Here is a 23,161-nt window from a genome sequence, read left to right on the forward strand (position 1 = left end):
GGAAACACGATGACAACTTGTATGATATTTTAACCCTTTAACAAGTTGCAGTGAATGCACTCCAAGACAAAAGGAAACCCAACCATCACAGAGGAATTATCTGAGTGGTACCGATATCGGTAGATGTGACGATTATAATTTCGGTAAAATGAGAAAGTTTGGGTCACTGCGTGCAGAGCCGTCCAATCATCTCGGCATTTTGGCGATCTAACGCGGCGGGTGTACAGAATTTGGCACAATATCCCTCAGGCCGATATCCAACAACTTTATCAAGAGAAAGAGGTCACAAACTGAGCAAGTTCAAAATGGTTCAAATGGCTTTAAGCACTATGGGACTTGACACCTGAGGTCATCAGTCCCCCAGTCTTAGAACTAATTAAACCTAAATAACCTAAGAACAGTAAACATATCCATGCCCGAGGCAGGATTCGAACCTGCGACCGTACAGCAGCGCGGTTCCGGACTGAAGCTCCTAGAACCGCTCGGCCACAGCGGCCAGCAGCTCAGCAAGTCAATAACCAACGCGTTATTGATTTACTCAGTTTGTGAAGCTGTTTCACTTGAATAAATCATCCATTTTTTCCGAAATTGTAATCATTTGTGTTTCTGTACACGTCCCTTACATCTACCGATTTGCGTCCCATTCGGATAATTCTTTCGTGGTGTGTCGTTTATTATTTATTTTTTAATTTTTAAGTGTATATAGTCTCAAATTTGCGCACGCTCTCTGCTAATGATATACGAAATCGCGTCGCTTAATACGTAGAACTTCTTGTTTAGTCAACAGGTAAAGACCGAAATGAGGTTTCCGGTGAATGATAGTAGATAGAGGCACACGTGTTACTGTAATATATTCTTAATTCTTGTATCAACTGAGATAGTGAAGCAAGTGTATTTTATACGTTGCCTGACAAAGAAAGTGAAGCAACCAGAATATATGGTCGGATGTGAGTGTGACTTTGCACACGGACACACCATCGGCGGGTACGTAAATGATTTAGACTTACAGTTCTCTGTGACAGGTACAGTGGCGACCAGAACATTGCAATTGTCAACTATAATGGCTTGCCTTTTGATTTTAGCAAGTTTTGGGATACTTTTGTGAAAAGTTTCAACATCAGCACTGACAAGCGTTACATCATGTTTACAAGACCTTTTGAATGCCGCCGATAAGAGTTTAAGAAAACCATAATAGCTGAAGATTGAGGTTTAAACTCCCCTGAACGACGAGATTATTGGAGCACTCTGGAGAAAGGCGGGGTCGGAACAGGTAATGTTGTTTCCAAAGGCGCCTTCCTGGAATTCACGTTAGCAGAATCATTGGGACAACAAAACCTAAAGCTGGGCAAGTGGAGGGGATTTGAGCACCGAACCTCCTGACGGCCTGTCCAGCGCCTTAACTACTGCGCGGCCCCTCTCGACTCTACAGTGCAGTTATCAGACAATTTTTCTAGTGTAAAGCAGCTAAGGATTATGTTCGAGGCGGAATAAAATTTTCGCTGCTGCCTAAGGCTGAATGCGGCATTGTGAGTAGAAAAATAGATCAGACACCGGATGTTACGGTCCCAAAAACGAAAACACAGCTCTTGAAATGACAGAGTCGATGTCTCATTGCACAGGATGGAAATGTAAGAAGCGACCAGGCCAAAATAGTCGGGGACTTCGCATGCGTCACGTCAGGCAGTGGGGGAGGGTGGGGGGTGGCGGTGTTAGCTGAACCCTTTCCGGCGCGGCCCTTAGGGCTGGAATTCCCTGGTTAGCGCGGCGTCAGCTACACGCTGAGGAGCAGATGCGCTCGAGGACTCTCTTCCTGAGATATGCACCAAACCTCGTGTAGCGGTAATTTACATCTACATGTAGACTCCGTAAACTACTTTGCGGCCAGTGGCGGGGGGTATTTACGATAACACTATTTGTTTCTCCCTTCCATGTTACATTCAGGAATGGCTCGTAGGGAGAATAGCACGTGGGAAGAATGACAGTCGGTAAAGCTCCGTATTAGCTCTAATTTTACGAATTTTCTCGTTGTGCTACTTTCAAGAGACATACGTGGGAGTAAGTAATATGTTGTCCGACTCTTCCAGGAACATACTCGTTTGAATTTTTGATAATACCCATCTCCGGAATGCAGAACGTCTATCTTGTAGTGTCTGCTGCTCGTGTTTGTTGAGCATCTCTCTATTACTCTCGCCCCGACTAAACGATCCAGTGACGAAACGCGCCGCTCTTCGTTGGATATTCGCTATGTCTTCCATTGCTACAGCCTGGTAAGGATGCTACACTAACTTGCACTACGCAATAATCGATATAATAGTTTTGCCAGCCCCTACTTTTGAGGAAGAATTACATTTCAAGAGATAAATTTCCTTAACATACCTACTATGAAAGTCCTGGTGCCTGTTTTTCCTATTTTATACGGTCACTCCACAGTACGTCGATCCATATGGTTACTGCTAGGTACTTTACCGTGGTTACCGTTTTCAGTTAATTGTCTTCAGTAGTGTAATATACGATAGCGGATTTTTTCGCTTATATATGCTCAGTATATTTACTTTCAAGGTCAACGGCCAGCCCCTTCTCCAATCATCAGTCATCTGCAGGTATTCCTGCAGCTCGAGATAGGTTTTTGGAGTTGCTACATTCTTATAGACAACCGTACAATTCGCGAACAGCTTCCGGCGTTGTCCACAATATCATTTATTTAGTATTCAATGAACTGTGAATGAAGCCCGACCAACAGGCATTACATGCATTGATCAAAAATGGTAGTGCATTCAGAATGGCTGGTTCCTAGCTGAAATCTAGATCTGCCAATAAAATTTAAAAAGGACGACTGATTGCTGAAATCTATTATTTACAAGTCAAATTTATTTATAGGTTATTTCACAATTCCTATATCGTTTGGGTGTAAAATAAATTAGAAGATTGGATCACTTTCAAATCTTAGGAGCTGTTACAAGTGGCCATCCTGCTGTTGGCTGCACGAGCTGTATCTGCGGAACATGCTTCCACACACACTGTCGACAGACCCTGGTGTGCGTTTGTGTAGCACCACAGTCAGCCCTACAGAAGTGAACGTACCAGTTTCTTGCATCCGTGGTTGCAGTCGAATGAAAATAGTACGCTGATGGACTGAGGTGATCCAGCAAACTTCATCGATATATGCGTTGTATCTGTCTACCATTGCGTATCGTGCCCTGAAGTGACTTCGCTTGGTATTGGAAGACCTTCATTGTGACGTGAAGACCACAAAAATGCGTAGGGCCTACCTGTGAATTTTGCTGAGATGTCGTGATGAAGCCAAGAAGTATATACAATAGCAAATGAAGTAAATTCCATTGAAAAGACACTAAACATACTTCGTAATAAAGTTTTCCATTCAGTTCATGGTAACAGTTCAGCCAGAAATAGGCACTATGTGTGACCTTTAAATGAATAGCTTGTGGGGAGATATTTAACGAATACTTACAGTTAACTGGAATGGAAAAGGAGGAATAGAATGACTTGTTACCTACGAGAACATCCAAAAGATTTTCACGCATAATCGTGAAAGTTAATTATATCTAGAGATACTTTCATTTGATACAAATTATAGTATCTGATTTCCGCAAAATCTATTTGGTAATATGCGTTTCTTTTAGTTTTTTAATCCTTAATGAATTGTGCTTTCCTCAATTTTCTTGAAAATTCATTGTCATAAGCGGCTAACCGAATTACCTATAGCTTCTATGGAAGTAGGTAGTTGAAGAAAGGTTTCGTCCGGGCCTGGGTTCATGTTTATGGAGGAACAGACTGGAAGGTAATCTAGCATTGTGCAGGTAATATAGTATAGCCGAAACAAAACTGGCTCGAAAGTGTTCGCCAAACACATGTTAACATGATATAATGGTATCTTACCGTACTAGTGCAGAGCAAAACAAGTAAGGATTAGAATGTAGGTCTTATTTGATACTGATCTGACACGTCAGTTTTTTTAATTTTCAGTCGCAGAGCTAACCGACGTTGCAGTTTTAATCAATTTTCCTCCAGTGTTTTCCATTTGCGCAATAATTTCTGGTGTTCCATCTGGTTTCGGAATGATTTCTAAGGATATCTTTACTGGTTAAAATACTTTATCATTAAAACACAAAAACTCTTTTCGGACTAATTTCATGTTGAGCATCCTTTACCAATTGTCTCATTGTCAGTCGACTAACGTAACGTTTTCTGCGAAGATATTTCTATTTCTTGTTAAGATAAAACAGTCCTGAACTTCGGTTTACATCTATGAAAACAGAATAAGTCCGTCATAACCATTGAGATAGATATCTGGGAGTCTACAAAAAGTTTGTTTTCGAAAAGCAACACAGTTTTGTTCGGAAGTAAGCCACTATTCTAACATGCAACGCCTTCTCTGTCAGTGCTCGGTCGGCTGCTGAGAGATGTAGGATAGGAACATAGCATATTTCTCCTGTATAATCTTCGTTTCTGACAATCACATTGAATTTTAACCAATTTATTTTGCAGATTATTCAGGAAGCGCCAGACGAATGATCAATAATTTATTAAAAAGTGAAAAACAGAGTAACAGAGAGTATCAATATGGTAGAGGAGATCGCGGAATTTTAGTAGGCACCTTAAAACTTTTATGTATATTAAACAAGCCTACGTCCCCTGATTAATATTTTCGTACAGGTACATAACTCATAAAACGCAAGAGTATAAACTTCCGAGAGAACTATGTAATAAATCCAGTAACTAATTGAAAGTCTTGCTCAGAGTGTATCCATGCAAAACTATTTTGGTTTCAACGGGTTAACTGAAATCTTCGCTACCGCATAACCAAACTAGCATCTTTAAAATTAACATAGACGTCCGACAAGGAACAGATTTTTGTGTCACTACAAAAAGATTTAGTGTTCATATTCGTTACCTTCGTAAACTCACAACCGAATTTTCACCTTTGAATCTAACCTATAATTCGAGTCACGCTACAGATGAGTATTGTCACCACAACCTATATTTAAAAAAATAATATAACGAAAAAAAAATATTGCCAACATTCGAATCTTTCTTTTTACACACGTATGCTGTCACATGCTACAACAAAATTACGTCACGAACGAAGCAACATATGGTACCAGAACGTTCGCTTGACAAAACGAATGGTTCAGTTCCATACAGATAAACTAAGAGATAGGCGTAGTGGTTATGACACTGGACACACATTCGGAAAAGCATGATTTTATTAATATCTACTCCCTACAAGCAGCAATGCTTGAAGAAGCAAGAGCTAACGCAATATGGCCTTTTGAACGTGGCCGGCCGGAGTGGCCGTGCGGTTATAGGCGCTACAGTCTGGAACCGAGCGACCGCTCCGTTGCAGGTTCGAATCCTGCCTCGGGCATGGATGTCTGTGATGTCCTTAGGTTAGTTAGGTTTAATTAGTTCTAAGTTCTAGGCGACTGATGAAGTCAGCAAATGGTTCAAATGGCTCTGAGCACTATGGGACTTAACATCTGTGGTCATCAGTCCCCTAGAACTTAGAACTACTTAAACCTAACTAACCTAAGGACATCACACACATCCATGCCCGAGGCAGGATTCGAAACTGCGACCGTAGCAGTCGCGCGGTTCCGGACTGAGCGCCTAGAACCGCTCGGCCACCGCGGCCGGCTCACCTCAGAAGTTAAGTCGCATAGTGCTCAGAGCCATTTAACCATTTTTTAACGAGTTTTCTCTAGCTCTTGAACTCATAAAAGTCGTAATGTGACCCGCGAAAGACACAGGCGACGATCAACTGGAAAGACACGAAAGAAATGAAATAGATTTTCGAAAATAGATTATCAAATCACAATGCAAACAAAAGAAATTAATTGAATGTAACAATGGGAATCAAGGTATCTCACATTTTTATTTTCGAAGACGGATAATCAAATCGTTTCCCAGGTACGAAAACATACGCCAGATGTAACATTGAGCAAAAAATTCAAGTCCACCGACGACTACATTTCGAGTTTAACGAGCACAAATATACGAAGGCTGAACTTTATATAGGGGAACTCGGGGCGGAACGGGTTACTTAATGTTTAACAATTTGTATGAAATAAGGGAACACAAGGAAAGACTTCTTATAAGTGATAAAAAAAACACCTTGTAGTGTAACCTAACGTACCTTACTTTAAAATCACTTAAAACAATACATTTTGCATTTTTTACAATTTTTCAAAGAAAGTGTTGCATATTTTCCGTTCCGCCCCACCCACGGGGCAGAATGCGATAAGGGTATTTTTTGTTAAATTATTGTATAAACGTTGAATTTGAATAATGAATATCGTATTAAACTGTGACAAAATGTTGTATAACAAGCAGTTCAGATTAAGGAATGTGTAATATAAACAATTCATCCTTCAAAATAAGAAAATATTTTAATGTCATTCTGAAAAATATACAGTGCTTAATAAGCACTAACTACTAGTCCTTTCAACAATAGTCACAAATCAGTATTTCCTCTTCATCTTCACTGTCCATGTCAGCACATGAATTGTGTGCCCATTCTGGCATGCGACCCAGCCTTCATTAGAAACGGAGTAGAAGTCCCCACAGTAGAGACACTCAGCATCCTCTCTCTCTATGATTCTCTCTTCTCCATCATCTTCTTCCTTTCGTTTTTGCTATGGTCTTTGATGTCCCCAGTGTTGGTTTTTTGGGAGCACAGTTTGATGTTTTTGCCTTAAGTTGCATTGCACCTGACGTATCTGTCCTGACATTGTTTATGTTTGTGCATCCTCCTCCTTTCTGTAGGCATACTTTACGTGCGACAGCATTCTGCAGCTACTTCTTATTAGGAAAATATGTTAATACGACGGTTTTTCCTTTTCATCATGTAGTCCGCCGAGTATTTTGACAGATTAGTGGGATTGGAATGACAGCCTCGGGCGATATCTGGAAAGCTGAGTTGTTCGGGAAACATAGCTGGTTGGGAGAGTCTGTCATCCATGAACATCCAGTCTGGGTTTGCTTTCTACTTGCATCAAAATATGACGGGGCAGAACGGGACACTATCCCATTGTGCCCCGTCCCGTTCCGCCCCAAGAGCACTTTTGAGGTTAACAACTTTTATGGTGTGTAATAACTGACGTATGTAAAAGCGTTAAACAACTAAAGCATAACAAATGCAGTGCACTTTAAGGGAATGTCATTTTAGGGTATACAATTAACAGCTTACCTGGCTTTGAAATTCACCAAACGTTAGAACAACGCAAGCGGTAACGTGACGGACAACAATTCACTTAGATATGGCACTTCAGACTGAGTCAGAATGGCTGCCCTCACTTCCCTTCCATTCGGAGATACAGTTACATGCCCATCCAACAGGTTGCAATACTATCCAGTCTAGAAAAGAGCAATTTCCCATTGTGTCCCGCTATCCCGTTCTGACCAGAGTTCCCCTATAAAGACATGTTTCAAATCCCGCCCCACGGTTGTAATGCTAAACTCAACTCATCTGCACGTTCACCTGAAAGAAATGAAGTATGTTGTAGTCCGGCTGCAGATCTGGGCTAAGTGAAACGAGTCGTACTTGAGTGCAAGCGAGTCGCGAGTCGCATCTGTTGCTACATTTTGCGCTAGTTGATCAGCTGCGTACGTATAACGCACGGAAAGCGGAGGAATGTAGTAGAGGAAACAGCAAGGGAAAAATTGTAGAGGGGGAGAGAGGGAGAGAGAGAGAGAGAGAGGAAGCGGCAGTGGGAGGAGGTGCTTATTTATTTCACGTACGCTGTATTCTAAAACACATACACATGAGCCTACATATATACGTACATATACATGCACACAGGCGGACCCACAGACGCTCTTTTATACGTCCCGTGACAAAAACAGCGGCGTATACGGCGAAACGTAATTAAGAGGATTACTGGCGAAATAAAAAAAATGCCCGGCCATAAAAATGTTTAAAACTCGGGCCATTCAGCGTCCGGGCAGCGCAAATCCCGACGGCAGGCGGCAGGCAGCAGGCGCCTACGTAGCGTGGGCGGCCTACGGACGCCTCTCCGCCCACAGCGACGCTGCGCTGCCCTGCTCCGCTCTGGGCCCAGCCAGTCGTAGGACTGCTCCGTCCACACCCAGGCGCGCTTGTTACTGCCATCTAGTCTCATTACACCCTTCTCTCAAACACTGCGGTAGCACTTGAAGAGGCAAAAACGGGCTCACTCCTTGTGTGTAGGGGCTTCCTGCTTGATATACAGGGTGGTTAGAAAGTCAGTATAAATTTGAAAACTGAATAAATGACGGAATAATGTAGATAGAGGTACAAATTGACACACATGCTTGGAATGACATGGGGTTTTACTAGAAACAAAAAAAAATACAAAAGTTCAAAAATGTCCGTCAGATGGCACTTCATCTGATCAGAATAGCAATAATTGGCGTAACAAAGTAAGACAAAGCAAAGATGATGTTCTTTACAGGAATTGCTCAATATGTCCACCATCATTCCTCAACAATAGCTGTAGTCGAGGAATAATGTTGTGAACAGCACTGTAAAGCATGCCCGGAGTTATGGTGAGGCACTGGCGTCGGATGTTATCTTTCAGCATCCCTAGAGATGTCGGTTGCGACTTCAGGTAACCCCAAAGCCAATAATCGCACGGACTGAGGTCTGGGGACCTGGGAGGCCAAGCATGACGGAAGTGGCGGCTGAGCACACGATCATCACCAAACGACGCGTGCAAGAGATCTTCCACGCGTCTAGCAATACTGCGTTTTTTTTTTTTTTTTGTTATAATAAAACCCCTTGCCATTCCAAGCATGTGTGTCAATTTTTACCTCTGTATCTACATTATTCTGTGCTTTATCAAGTTTCCCAATTTATACTGGCTTTTTGATCACCCGGTGCCTGGTGAATTACCTAAAACTTGCACATCAAAATTTTCGATAACGGAAGATGCCATTGATATGCAGATTTCACAGACTTGAACGTTAAGTGCCGGCCGGAGTAGCCGAGCGGTTCTAGGCGCTTCAGTCTGGAACCGCGCGACCGCTACGCTCGCAGGTTCGAATTCTGCCTCGGGCATGGATATTTGTGATGTCCTTAGGTTTCTAGGGGACTGATGACCTCAGATGTTAAGTCCCATAGTGCTCAGAGCCATTTGAACCATTTTGAACGTTAGCTAAGGTCCCCCGCCTTTGCAGCCCATACACAGAGTGTTAAGAGTTCCAACTGTGTATTTATCTAGAAAAGTTACAGACATTTAAATGAACAACGCCTACTGACAGTACCACGATCAAAGTGGACTAAATTAGGATGTCAGTGGTGTATGTTGCACGAGTCTAGTGCTAGTGGTTTACGAGACACCGTAATCTGAACTCTGTAAACACAGACTGCTGTTCGCTGCATGTTCTAGCAGAAACGAATGTGAGTTTCACATGGGTGTGTATGTGCAGCCCTACATGGTTGTTAGTACACTACGAGATCAAAAGTATCCGGACACCCCCAAAAACATACGTTTTGCATATTACATGCATTTTGCTGCCACCTACTGCTAGGTACTCCATATCAGCGACCTCAGTAGTCATTAGACATAGTAAGAGAGCAGAATGGGGCGCTCCGCGGAACTCGCAAATTTCGAACGTGTGACTTGTGTCATTCGTCTGATCGCGAGTTCCCACACTCCTAAAAATTCCTATCTCCACTGCTTATGATGTGATAGTGAAGTGGAAACGTGAAGGCACACGTACAGCACAAAAGATTACAGGCCAACCTCTTCTGTGGACTGATAGAGACCGCCGACAGTTGAAGAGGGTCGTAATATGTAATAGGCAGGCACCTATGCAGGCCATCACACAGGAATTCCAAACTGCATCAGGATCTACTGCAAGTATTTTGACAGTTAGGCGGGAGGTGAGAAAACTTGGATTTCATGGTTGAGTGGCTGCTCATAAGCCACACATCACGCTGGTAAATGCCAAACGACGCCTCGCTTGGTGTAAGAAGCGTAAACATCGGGCGATTGAACAGTGAAAAAACGTTGTGTGGAGTGACGAATCACGGTGCACAATGTGGCGATCCGATGGCAGGGTGTGGGTATGGCAAATTCCCGGTGAACATCACCTGCCAGCGTGTGTAGTGCCAACAGTAAAATTCGGAGGCGTGGTCGTGTTTTTCATGGAGGGATCTTGCATCGCTTGCTGTTTTGCGTGGCACTATCACAGCACAGGCCTACATTGATATCTTAAGCACCTTCTTGCTTCCCACTGTTGAAGAGCAATCGGGGATGGCGGTTGCATCTTTCAACACGATCGAGAACCTGTTCATAATGCACGACCTCTGGCGGAGTGCTTACACGACAATAACATCCCCCTAATGGACCGGCCTGACCATACATTTTGGAAAGCCGACTTCGTGCCAGGCCTCACCGACCGACATTGATACCTCTTCTCAGTGTAGTATTCCACGAAGAATGGGCTGCCGTTGCCCAAGAAACCTTCCATCACCTGACTGACCGTATGCCTGCGAGAGTGGAAGCTGTCATCAAGGCTTAGGGTGGGCCAACTCCTTCGTGTATTCCAGCATTACCTATGGAGGCCGCCACGAGCTTGTAAGTCATTTTCAGCGCGGTGTCCGGATACTTTTGATCACATAGTGTAAGTATCCAGAGTTGTCATGTTGTTAAATGGGACATACCCAAGGACAAACGAAAGATAAACAAAGGTGAATGCAGCACTCAGTGGGGTTTGACACTTAGAGATCGAATGTGCCCTCAAAGCCTGGGCTCAGAATGACCACCACCAGCGTCAATAGTAGCTTGCAGTCTGCCATGCAGCGATTGCTGCACACGTTCTAGCATTTCAGCGGAAAATTCAGCACAGGTAGCAGTAATACGCCGTTTCATATCGTCTGAAATTGTCCGCCAACGGTAGCTGAGTGTTCAGCGCGACAGAATGTCAATCCTAAGGGCCCGGGTTCGACTCCCAGGTGGGTCTGTAACTTCCCCGCTCAGGGACTGGGTGTTGTGTTGTCGTAATCATCATCATTTCATCCCATTGACTCGCAAGTCGCCGAAGTGGCGTCAAATGGAAAGACTTGCACCCGGCGAACGGTCTACCCGACGGCAGGCCCTAGTCACACGACATTTATCATCTGAAATTGTTTGAAAAGGTTCACGTCTATTGATATAACTTTCGGCGTACACGTTACACGAACGAAAGGCATACTTCCTACATTCACCATCAACCATGTGAATGTCCGCTTTTCTCGCCTTGGTAGATACCATCTTCCAAGCACGTCCTACTGCGACCACTGTCTCTCTGTGAGACAGGACCATCGCAATGTAATCGCTGTGTGCCGGCCGTGGTGCCCGAGCGGTTCTAGGCGCTACAGTCTGGAAACGCGCCACCGCTGCGGTCGGAGGTTCGAATCCTGCCTCGGGCATGGACGTATGTGATGTCCTCAGGTTAGTTAGGTTTAAGTAGTTCTAAGTTCTAGGGGACTGATGACCTCAGCAGGTAAGTCCCACAGTGCTCAGAGCTATTTTTTGTAATCGCTGTGTACACGCAACACAACGACGTTGCCCAGCATCTAAGCAGTAGGGCGGGACGAAAAGCTGTCGCTGTTTACAGTGTTTACTATACGGTAACTGCTGAACTACTTCCTAACTAGCTTCCTGCAACAAACATCAATGACATTTTCATTTGCGCTACTTTCAGGATTTTGCTCTCAATAGGCACTAGCCCATTTAAAAACTTATCTATTGCGAAAAAAGCGATTTCGTCAACCTCTCAAAATCTGTGTGTGTTTGCCGTAAATAAGCGCCCTTGCCCACAATTCAGTTCTGAGAAAACACTAATCGTCAGTAGTTTCCATGTCCGAAATATCAACGGTGCAAGTATTAGGTGATTCAACGTGTAATGAGATCCGGAGCGCCATGGACAACCGTTGATGCCCTTATCTTAGACTTCGATACGATTCGGCACAGTCTGTTAATGAACAAAACTCTAGCTTAATGAGTATAGGACTAGATTTCTTATTTTATTCAGGACTTCCTAGCAGAATGAAATCATCATGTCGTTCTTAACAGAACAAAATCAACAAGTTAATCCTGGGAGTACCCAAAGGAAGTGTAATAGATACATTTCTGTTGACAATTTGTATAAACGATCTAGTGGAGAGCGTCGGAGACTCCATGAGGCTGTTGCATACGATGCATTTGTTTGTACGCAGTTGGCAAAGCCAGTGGACTGGAGCGAATTGTAGTAAGACCTGTAGAGGATCAGTGGCTAGTGCACAGTCTGGCTGTTGACCCTAAACGTAAATAAATGTTACTAACTGGGTATACACAGGAAAAAGGAATCCACTACTATGCAACTACACAGTTGATGACACGTCACTGAAACAGGCACTACCGTACCTTACCTTTCAGTAATATCCAAAGCGATTTAATGTGGAATGATCTCATAAAAAAACAGTAGGAAAAGCAGATTCCACTTTTTAATCGAAAAAATATTAAGGAAGTGCAATTCACTCACGAAACAAATGACTCGCAAAACACTTGTTTGATCCATTCATGAATGTTGCTCATGAGCTGGAAACCTTGCCAAATCGTAGTGTTACAGAAATAGAGATCAGCCAACGGAAAGCGGCGCGTTTTGTCACGGGGTCATGTAGTCAGCTTTACAATGTTATGAGTAGAACCGGTAAACTCCAGTGGCTGAAGCTACGAGGCTCGGGTTGGGAATCACAGGAGAATGTACTGCTGAAACCTTCCTAAAAGACAATTTTCATTCCTTCCGAACTGACTATGCGAATGTAGACGAGATGTGGCTCAAATTCAAAGATATAGTAGCAACAGCAATTGAGATATTCATACCTCATAAATTGGTAAGAGATGGAACGGATCCCCCGTGGTACACAAAAAAGGTCCGAACGCTGTTGCAGAGGCAACGGAAAAAGCATGCGAAGTTCTGAAGAACGCGAAATCCCGAAGATGGGCTAAAATTTACAGACGCGCGAAATTTGGCACGTACTTCGATGCGAGATGCCTTTAATAGGTTCCACAACGAAACATTGTCTCGAAATTTGGTAGAAAATCCGAAGAAATTCTGGTCGTATGTAAAGTACACAAGCGGCAAGACGCAGTCAATACCTTCGCTGCGCAGTGCCGATGGTACTGTTATCGACGACTGTGCCGCTAAAGCGGAGTTATTGAACGCAGTTTTCCGAAATTCCTTCACCAGGGAAGACGAATGGAATATTCCAGAATTTGAAACACGAACATCTGCTAGCATGAGTTTCTTAGAAGTAGATACCTTAGGGGTTGCGAAGCAACTCAAATCGCTTGATACGGGCAAGTCTTCAGGTCCAGATTGTATACCGATTAGGTTCCTTTCAGATTACGCTGATACTATAGCTCCCTACTTAGCACTCATATACAACCGCTCGCTCACCGATAGATCTGTACCTACAGATTGGAAAATTGCGCAGGTCGCACCAGTGTTCAAGAAGGGTAGTAGGAGTAATCCATTTAACTACAGACCCATATCATTGACGTCGGTTTGCAGTAGGGTTTTGGAGCATATACTGTATTCAAACATTATGAATCACCTCGAAGGGAACGATCTATTGACACGTAATCAGCATGGCTTCAGAAAACATCGCTCTTGTGCAACGCAGCTAGCTCTTTATTCGCACGAAGTAATGGCCGCTATCGACAGGGGATCTCAAGTTGATTCCCTATTTCTAGATTTCCGGAAAGCTTTTGACACCGTTCCTCATAAGCGACTTCTAATCAAGCTGCGGAGCTATGGGGTATCGTCTCAGTTGTGCGACTGGATTCGTGATTTCCTGTCAGGAAGGTCGCAGTTCGTAGTAATAGACGGCAAATCATCGAGTAAAACTGAAGTGATATCAGGTGTTCCCCAGGGAAGCGTCCTGGGACCTCTACTGTTCCTGATCTATATAAATGACCTGGGTGACAATCTGAGCAGTTCTCTTAGACTGTTCGCAGATGATGCTGTAATTTACCGTCTAGTAAGGTCATCCGAAGACCAGTATCAGCTGCAAAGCGATTTAGAAAAGATTGCTGTATGGTGTGTCAGGTGGCAGTTGACGCTAAATAACGAAAAGTGTGAGATGATCCACATGAGTTCCAAAAGAAATCCGTTGGAATTCGATTACTCGATAAATAGTACAATTCTCAAGGCTGTCAATTCAACTAAGTACCTGGGTGTTAAAATTACGAACATCTTCAGTTGGAAGGACCACATAGATAATATTGTCGGGAAGGCGAGCCAAAGGTTGCGTTTCATTGGCAGGACACTTAGAAGATGCAACAAGTCCACTAAAGAGACAGCTTACACTACACTCGTTCGTCCTCTGTTAGAATATTGCTGCGCGGTGTGGGATCCTTACCAGGTGGGATTGACGGAGGACATCGAAAGGGTGCAAAAAAGGGCAGCTCGTTTTGTATTATCGCGTTATAGGGGAGAGAGTGTGGCAGATATGATACGCGAATTGGGATGGAAGTCATTACAGCATAGACGTTTTTCGTCGCGGTGAGACCTTTTTACGAAATTTCAGTCACCAACTTTCTCTTCCGAATGCGAAAATATTTTGTTTAGCCCAACCTACATAGGTAGGAATGATCATCAACATAAAATATGAGATATCAGAGCTCGAACAGAAAGGTTTAGGTGTTCGTTTTTCCCGCTCGCTGTTCGGGAGTGGAATAGTAGAGAGATAGTATGATTGTGGTTCGATGAACCCTCTGCCAAGCACTTAAATGTGAATTGCAGAGTAGTCATGTAGATGTAGATGTAGAAACTCCGATAGCTTACGTTCCGGGATGATTTGGGCAGTGTGCTACTACCTCCCACATACATCTCACGAAATGACCGCAACGAGAAGATTAGAGAATTTCGAGCTCATACGGAGATTAACAACCATCCTTCCTGAAATATGTAACACTTATGAAAAAGTTTCTAACACTATCCGACTTGAATAAACATCTCTAAAATAGCCACACAGCACAACGTCCGTATAATAAGTGCAGCATGATGGTAAGGGCCTTCATATCTCAAAGCGAAATAGAGGAAATAGCTTCGTGAAAGCAACAGGTGGTGCTAGCATGTGTTAGCTCCTCGCTTATAGCGAACTGTTGCTTTATGGAGCCGTTTTCCCGATCATGTATTCGTGAGTTCCGAGTGGATACAGTAGTTAACTATCTGCAAAATGATTTAATAGTGCTCCAGAACCTATTGTATGTGAAATGATAGTTTCATGAGACAATGTTGTCACACTCAGCACGCCAGCAAACAGCGGCACTGCAACATACGACCACTTCATAAACTCCTGAAAAACTAGCTACCTTGCAAAAGACTGTACTTAATTATATCGTTAGCCTATAACCAAACCTCGCGTTGCGCATAATTAATCTTCAGAGCGACTTGTATCTGAACCTTCACTTTGTCTAAACTCACGACAACAAGATGGTGGCCCCCTGTTTGAGGCATATTTAAAACGTGAAATTTTAAATTAAACTCTCGTGATGAGACACCTGCTCACATTACTCTTTACCAAGTCAAGCTTCTGTAGTCGAAAAAGTAATCCAATATCATCCATACAAAACGGGCCTTGCACTTCTTGCGTCTTTAACATGAAGAAATTGAAGATACAATAGTATGAAATGAACTTAAAACTATGTATTTATCAGTCTGCAGGTGAACACGCGGAAGTACAGTATATCGATTGACGGGACGTCAAACACAAACCACCTCCTCCTCCTCCTCCTCCTCCTCCTCGTCCTCCAGCATATCGGCACGCGGATTGGTACAAATGGACAACCTGACTGACCTCAAACAGCAGGACATATTTCAGCACTGAATTTAAATATTTTTTTGGAAAATAAATAGATTTTCGAACAGTGTATGAATTTATTAGAAGACGACAGCTACTTTATTTCTTGAACAGGGCTCGACTCTCACAAATCGCAGAAGTTTTATCTTTCCTGTCAGTGAGCAAGTGTTGTGACCTTATCACTGTCTGCTACTTCATTTGGAAATATTGCTACTAGTCAAAGGCTCAATTATAAATATATTCGTAATTCTTGCAACTCGTGTGGACCTATTTTTCCGAGCAGCACGCTTACAAACTAACTTACAAGCTAACCACTAAATAATTACAAGTCTCTTTTTTTGTGTCACCTGTTAGTAGAGGGTATTTACTTACGTTCTTATTGTTGTTAAGCTAAATTATTCGTTGGTTTGTTATATGTACATAATAAACGTGTTACATGATGTTTACAATATTACCAAATTGCAGCTTTCGTTATTTTCTTGAGCGCAAGTTTTGCAAGATTATTTTGCTGTTCGGTTCTACTTACAGTATTTGGGGATTTTGAAAAATCACATATGTGACACCTGTACTCCACAAACCATAGTGAGGTGGATGATAGAAGGTAGTCCCATTGTACCAGTCATTATGCTTTCTTCTCGTTCCCTTCACGTATGGAGTGAGGGAAGAATGATTGTTTAAATGTCTGTGTGCGTGCTCCAATTAACACAATGTTGTCGTCATGAGCCCTCTGTGAGCGATACATAGGGGATTGCAGTAGCCTATATTCCTAAACATTTAAAGCCAGCTTTTGAAACTTTGCAAGTAGGCTTTCTCGGAATAGTTTACGTTCACCTACAAGGGTGTGCCAATTCAGTTTTTTCAGCATCTGTTTGACCCTCTCCCACGGGTCAAACAAACGTGTGACAATTCGTTTTTCTCTTCTCTGTAAATGTTCAGTATCCCCTGCTACTCCTGTTTGGTATGGGTTCACACACTTGAGCAATATTCTAGAATTGGTCGCACGAGTGATTATTGTAGTTAATCCTGTAAATAAAGTATCATTGAATTACACATCCTATAAATGCAAACGATGCTCCATTTTGGCATTTGAGAGCACATTTCATCTAAACACTCAACATTAACTGTTTGTCTTCTTCTTTTAATGTGTGCAGCTTACATACTGTTGCTAACTGTCGCTGTGTATTTTCAGCCGTCGTTTGTTTGCGCTGTCGTGTATGTACACCGTTTAATATTCGTTTTTCATTTTTTTTTTTTAGTATGTAGGTACGTGTGTTATTTGCTTAAATGATTGGACGTAAATAGTAATTGTAACTCATTGCTGAAATGGAAGCAAAAACTTGTTGAAGTTTCCTCGACGTGAAGAGGTCGAGATGTTCACGTGGAGAGGGAAAAAAGCCACAAGTAAGATTGTAGACTGAGTAGTGGTGGGGACAAGGGGAGGCTTTGGGCCGCTACAAACATACTGGAGTCCTCCCCCCCCCCTGCCTCCCACTGCCCCACCCTTTCACTCCTGGTAAAATTACAACTGCACAGTACAAACAGAAGCCACGTGCGCCACCAAAACAGCTTCGTCGCACTGGGAGATTACAGGTGTCCTTCACAATGCCTTAGTCACAGCCACTGGTTGCAGGATATGTGCTTCTATCTTTCATGGTTTCAGTAAAGGCGAGCACATTTCTTTTCAGGATCATAACAATAAATCCAAGTTTCATCGTCAGTAACGATATCCAAACGAAATTCGAAACGCCGCCTTTCGAATTTTTCCAGAGGTTTTTTGCAGCAGTCAGTGCATTCTTGTTTTTGATCGAGAGTGAGTTTATATGAAACCCTTCGACCAAAACGTTTTGTCGCATCTAACTGTTGGCGCAATTTTTTGCGGTTTGGCTGATACCAATGCCCAATAACGGTCGAATAAATTCATAAAATGTCTCTCAATCGTGTTCGAGCATTACTCGAACGGAGGCAGTATTTTCATCCGTAACAGGAGTTCTTGGACGTCCTTCGCGAAATTCATCACTAAGGAGAAAAATCGATCTCTTTTTTTGCATTTACTTTACTAGTTATGATTGTTGTCTTAGATGGGGCTTCTCCTCAAAGTTCTGATCCAATCTTCAGACATTTTAGTCGTTAATTACTATTTAAAATCGCAAAAAATCATATTCCGGAAATTTTCTCTAGTCAAATTCATATTTCTTTGTACACAATTTTTTTAAATGATGATAATTAATAAACTATTGGAGAAACTCAAAGAAACTACTCGAAAAAGAGTAGGGAATATTTTTCAAATATAAACAAAAGTCATTTGTATTTAAAAACAAGGCATTCCAATTTTTTTACGGTCGCCCTCGTATGTGCGTTATGAGTGCAGTTTTTTTTTTTTTTTTTTTTTTTTTTTACAAAGGTAAGGATACGGAACGGGATAACAGTGCTAAGGAAGTAAAAATAAATTGAAACAATACCTATGCAGCCATAATCTTCCCGTCAAGCTCTTAACAGTAGCTAACACAGTACTTTCAGAAAGAAGCTGTGCGCTGGCGTATGGACTACGGATGTATATTACGTTGGAAGTTACAAGTTGGCAGACCACAAGCTGGCAGAACTGTTCTGTTCGTAGATACGCGATTGTTTTTTAATTCGTTCTATTGTTTTCTGACAGTTAACTGCTTAAATGATTAAAAGCTATCGAATTCGATGTGTAGTATTTTGATGTTCTATTTGTAATAATAGTATTGAAGCCGAATGCTACTATTATTCATGGTCTTTTATTGCTGTAGATTATACAGTAGCAATAGGAGTATGTCAGATCTATGGCCATCTTCAGGCTACCTGGCAGCAAATATGCTTTGTTAACAGTTGTACAATTATAGCTAATAACAAGTTCAGATACATACCGCAAACTTAACATATGCTACATGTCCAACGAACTGACCACATTACAAAGAAGACAATAGTTAAATTCGCGTAGAGATCTGGACACAACCTCAAGAAACTGATGTATTCAGATAAACAAAACCACCGCTACACACAGCCAGGCATAAAATCAATTGTTAAGACTGTGATAAAACCTGTATAGGATTCATATTTGCTCATTCTGGATATCAGCGGAAAAATGCTCCTACGAAAGAGCAAAACAGACGAATATGGTCCTGTTTAAAAGACACTGGCTGGAAAGTAGAGTACCAGCTGCTTTATTCTACCTTTCTTAGCACCTCTAAAAATTTTAGCAGGCGAACATTTTCGCGGTCTTTTTAACTTGCAACTCACCTGTGACTCCCACAAGCTCCCGTAACTGTAGCTCGCTCGTACCTACCCAGTCCCACTTCCCTTTCTCACTCACTGTCATTATCTCTCTGTGCTTCTGTGTCATTGTCTCCTGTCTCACAGCCACCATCTCCTTCGTTCTGTTCTACTAATACTGTATCCTCTCACTATCATTGCTTCCCTCTTGCTCTCTCTTCTGCTACTATTTCATTCATTCCTTCCCACTGCAGCTTTCTCTTCACATTTTCATATCTCTCTCTTCTCGTTGTTATTGACATACTCTGTCTCTCATTTATCACTGCCTCTTACCCACTTCCACTTTGTGCTTGTGTTCTTTTCCTAGCACTGTTCTGTCAATGTCAGTTATGTTCCACTGCCAAAGTGTCACTTTCTTTCTCTCACAGTTGCATTATCCCTTTCGCTCACTCTAAGCCACAACTGTCTTCCAGCATTTATTACTTTTCCATCTCTTTCCCATTGTCATGGTCTCCTTTCTCAGCACGAAAGAGCGCGAATATGTTCACATGGCCAAATCTTTGGGAAAACTTTTAAAGGTGCTGAGGAAGGTTGAATGAGGCAGCTCCTATCCCACAATCCGGCCAGTCTTTTAAACAGGAGTATATATACAGCGGGACCAGTCACTCACATGAAAAGAACTTCATGCCGCGAAATTCATATAAATAAAATCCGGTCTCAGATGTAAAATTAATTTACTAATTTTCAACTCAGATGGGATTTTACGTGCACAAAAACTTTGCATGTGCTTCGGTGCTACAACATGGAGTTCCCAGAATCCTTTTGATGATCACGGAGACATGTTACAGCGTATTTTTCCGTGCTACATCGCTCTATAAACAATGTTTTCGCCTCACACCGAAAGATCAAGATTTTAGATATATATCGTAAAAATTAAAGCCATTGGCTGTGCATGGCTCTCGTGGAATTCTCGTCTCGGTTTTGGTTCCCAAGAACCATGTTTTCCGGTGTTTCTCGACAACGAATGAAACGTTTTGAAGGCGGGACATTGACTCTTCTAGATAAATGCCTAGAGAATACACCGTTAAAATTTGAGCAATTTGCTGACGGCGAAAAAGTAGTGAAAAAAAGGTTTTCTGGCGTTTTCTCAGGATTTGCCCCTGAACTAAATGGTAGCCTTGTAAGCGTCATATGGCGCATCGGAAACCACATCTAACCCAAAAAGAACAAGCCGATTTAATCTATTTGCCTAAGCGGGAGGAAGTGTGTAATATTCGAACTTTGACCCTGCACTGTAGGTAGGTTACAGAAAAACGATGGATTGGATTGTATTGTTTGGGGGAGGAGATCAAACAGCGAGGTCATCGGTATCGGGAAGGAAGTCGGCCGTGCCCTTTCAAAGGAACCATCCCAGCATTTGCCTGGCGCGATTTAGGGAAATCACGGAAAACCTAAATCAGGATGGCCGGACGCGGGATTGAACTGGCGTCCTCCCGAATGAGAGTCCAGTGTGCTACGACTGCGCCACCTCGCTCGGTAAAACGATGATTCTGTTGGGTATACAAATCGTTCTTACTCGTAGTCCAAGGATTATCCAAATTACTTGACCCTACGTTTCTATCACCATTGGAACCTGAGGTATGAAAAAATGGTTCAAATGGCTCTAAGCACTATGGGACTTAACATCTGAGGTCATCAGTCCCCTAGACTTAGAACTACTTAAACCTAACTAACCTAAGGACATCACACACATTCCTGCCCCAGGCACGATTGGAACCTGAGACCGTAGCAGCCGCGTAGTTCCGGACTGAAGGGCCTAGAACAGCTCGTCCACAGCGGCCGGCCCGAGTTATGAGCTATGGAAAAATCCCCTTTTCCCGCTCGGCGTTTTGGAACATATTGATAGCGTGTGCTGTTGGATATGTACCGATTCCCTGGGATAGGATCCCTTAGCTGTCTCACTCTGTGGATATATTGGAAATATGTTGGTGTCAGTGATATTACTTTTTGCCTCACTCTCACTATCAGCTATTGGTGACATTTGAGCACGAGTTCTGGACGAGTAAAACTGTATGTGTTACGGAGAAGTTCGCGTCACCGCGGCTGTGATGCTGGCGCGTGTAACTCTCGGGAAGCTGGCCCGAGCGTCAGTTGCCCAGCGAGCCGTGGCTAATGGGCGCCGAACGCCCCAGCTGGGGGGAACCCGTTCGCTGCGAGGCTGTCGGAGACGTGAGCGTCTCGTCGCGCCGCTGGCGGCAGTACGTCGCCTGGTCCGCCGACAGCCGAGCACCTATCTGCTCCTGCGGGACAAAGGCCGCCGGGTTTCCCGGAAGGCGGCATTCCGCAGCCCAACAGTCTGCGACGCGCCGGCCGCGGGCGGGGGAGGGGAGGGGGCAGGTACGCCGCCCAAAATATTTGTCGGCGGGCGCGCGCCTCAGTGCCTCGCTGGCGGCGACCCGCGCAGGACCACGTAGCACGCTGCGCCCCTAGCCGCGGCACACATGTGAGTACCGCGCCGCCCTCCAGGCCACGTCGCAGCCGCCCGCCGCAGCCTCTCTGCTCTACTGCGTTGCGTCTTTGTCGCCGTCTTCAGCGCCATTCGAAGTGATTGTGTGGACTGCTTCGGCAGGCTCGTTTCCCAAGCGATGACAACAGGTAGTTCGGCCAGTAGCAGTGTTTTGTTTACGGCCGATCGATATTGATGCGCGTTGCGATCCACATATGGAGGTGTCATAATAGTCCGCGCGACAGAGTAGAAACTGATACAGAACGATAAGGCGCTATCACAGTGTTCTGTGTATTTTATCCGTATTTGGTGTCTACGGATTCTGTCATTCTCTGTAAGCATTCAGTGTTGACTACGTTTCTATAATACAGTTGAGCGGATTTCCCAGAAAGTAAGTAGCACCAAAAAATATAATGATGTATGATGTTTATTATCTGTACTTATGTAACGCCTTTACAGTTTATTTACTCTGTGAGCATAGTAGATATGGTACACAATATAGTAGAGCATAGTTTCATACCCGCATAAAATGTAATCTGCAATGAGCTTAAGAGCTAAATTACTTATCACTCAGTAAACAAATACGCGCATAATATTAGTAGTTACTAATTTATTCATTCCTCAGTTTGTTTATTCATTACTATTTCGCATTTGAAATTTCGTTGCTAGCATATCAGGCACTTTTTAAATGTGAAATCTACAGTCCACGGTTAGATAAGCGGCTGAGAATTCTTTTCTTTATGCCTCTTAGGTTCACAAAATGTACCCACCTCATTGACACTTTTACCTTACGTGAGACCACTGTTGCTACTAGAATATATTGGTGCATTTGCTACAGTATAGTCAGTACCTACGTTGTCGCTATACACGGTAGATTACAGGAAGAGATTTCTCATCGTGGCCGACTACTGAATATTTCTAACGAGGTCCTACCGTGCGTATTTCGTTAATATGTGTAGTGTCTGTTTATGAGGTTGCACACGAAATTCTTTAAGTTATTGTACTAACTCCTGATATGAACAGTTATTACCTACGCTGACAAGTTTCCGTGATTGGATTATAATAAAGGATTATACGTACACAACAACCCATCGCGTCGTTTATGCTTATTAAAATTACATTAATTTACTAGCAGCGCGTTTCCAGCCACTACTGCTGGTCATCAGACAGCAAGACACGCCAGCAACTTAAACATTATTTACGCTACTGACATTGCACTAGATTACTGTTCACTAGTTGACTTGAATTTCCAGAATCTTCATTAGTTCCAGACCATACGCTTCCCTAGATAGAAATGGAATACTTTTATGGTTTACTTCTTGGCAAAACATTTATTATCATGTAAATATTTTTGGTGATAGCTAGTTATTTGAACGTCCACTGCTTAGTACGGTGACCGAAACTCTATCCTCTTTTTTTGTAACTTATTTGTGCAGCCGTATGAAGTTTGGATTTCTTTTTGCAATGTTTTTAAATTGAGGAGAATAGCATAATTTACGAATGCGTAACTCGGTATAAATGTGCATATACATGACAGAACCTTTTCTTGCCAAAAAATACACCGTACGTAATATTCATGTCTCTGT

At 42.9% G+C, this 23,161-nt stretch overlaps 1 protein-coding gene across 16 annotated transcripts in view; it reads left to right on the top strand.

Moving 5' to 3' along the window:
• The window catches only part of LOC126266996 (homeobox protein OTX1-like), a 698,303-nt gene that overhangs the window by 528,052 nt on the left and 147,090 nt on the right, over positions 1–23,161 (top strand). The window contains exon 1 of one of the 16 annotated variants that reach the window (XM_049971744.1): positions 21,335–21,572. The exons of 10 other annotated variants lie outside the window; for them this stretch is intronic. Coding sequence is in view for 2 of the 6 variants with exons in the window: in XM_049971747.1 (XP_049827704.1) it covers positions 21,571–21,572 (2 nt within the window). In the remaining 4 variants the exon portion in view is untranslated. Of the gene's footprint in view, positions 1–21,334; positions 21,573–21,677; positions 21,967–23,161 lie in introns of those variants that run through there. 5 more of the 16 variants (XM_049971754.1, XM_049971743.1, XM_049971747.1 and 2 more) reach the window with 5 other exon arrangements.

Source organism: Schistocerca gregaria, chromosome 4 (assembly GCF_023897955.1).
Source record: "Schistocerca gregaria isolate iqSchGreg1 chromosome 4, iqSchGreg1.2, whole genome shotgun sequence".
In the NCBI taxonomy this organism is placed as follows: Eukaryota; Metazoa; Arthropoda; class Insecta; order Orthoptera; family Acrididae; genus Schistocerca; species Schistocerca gregaria.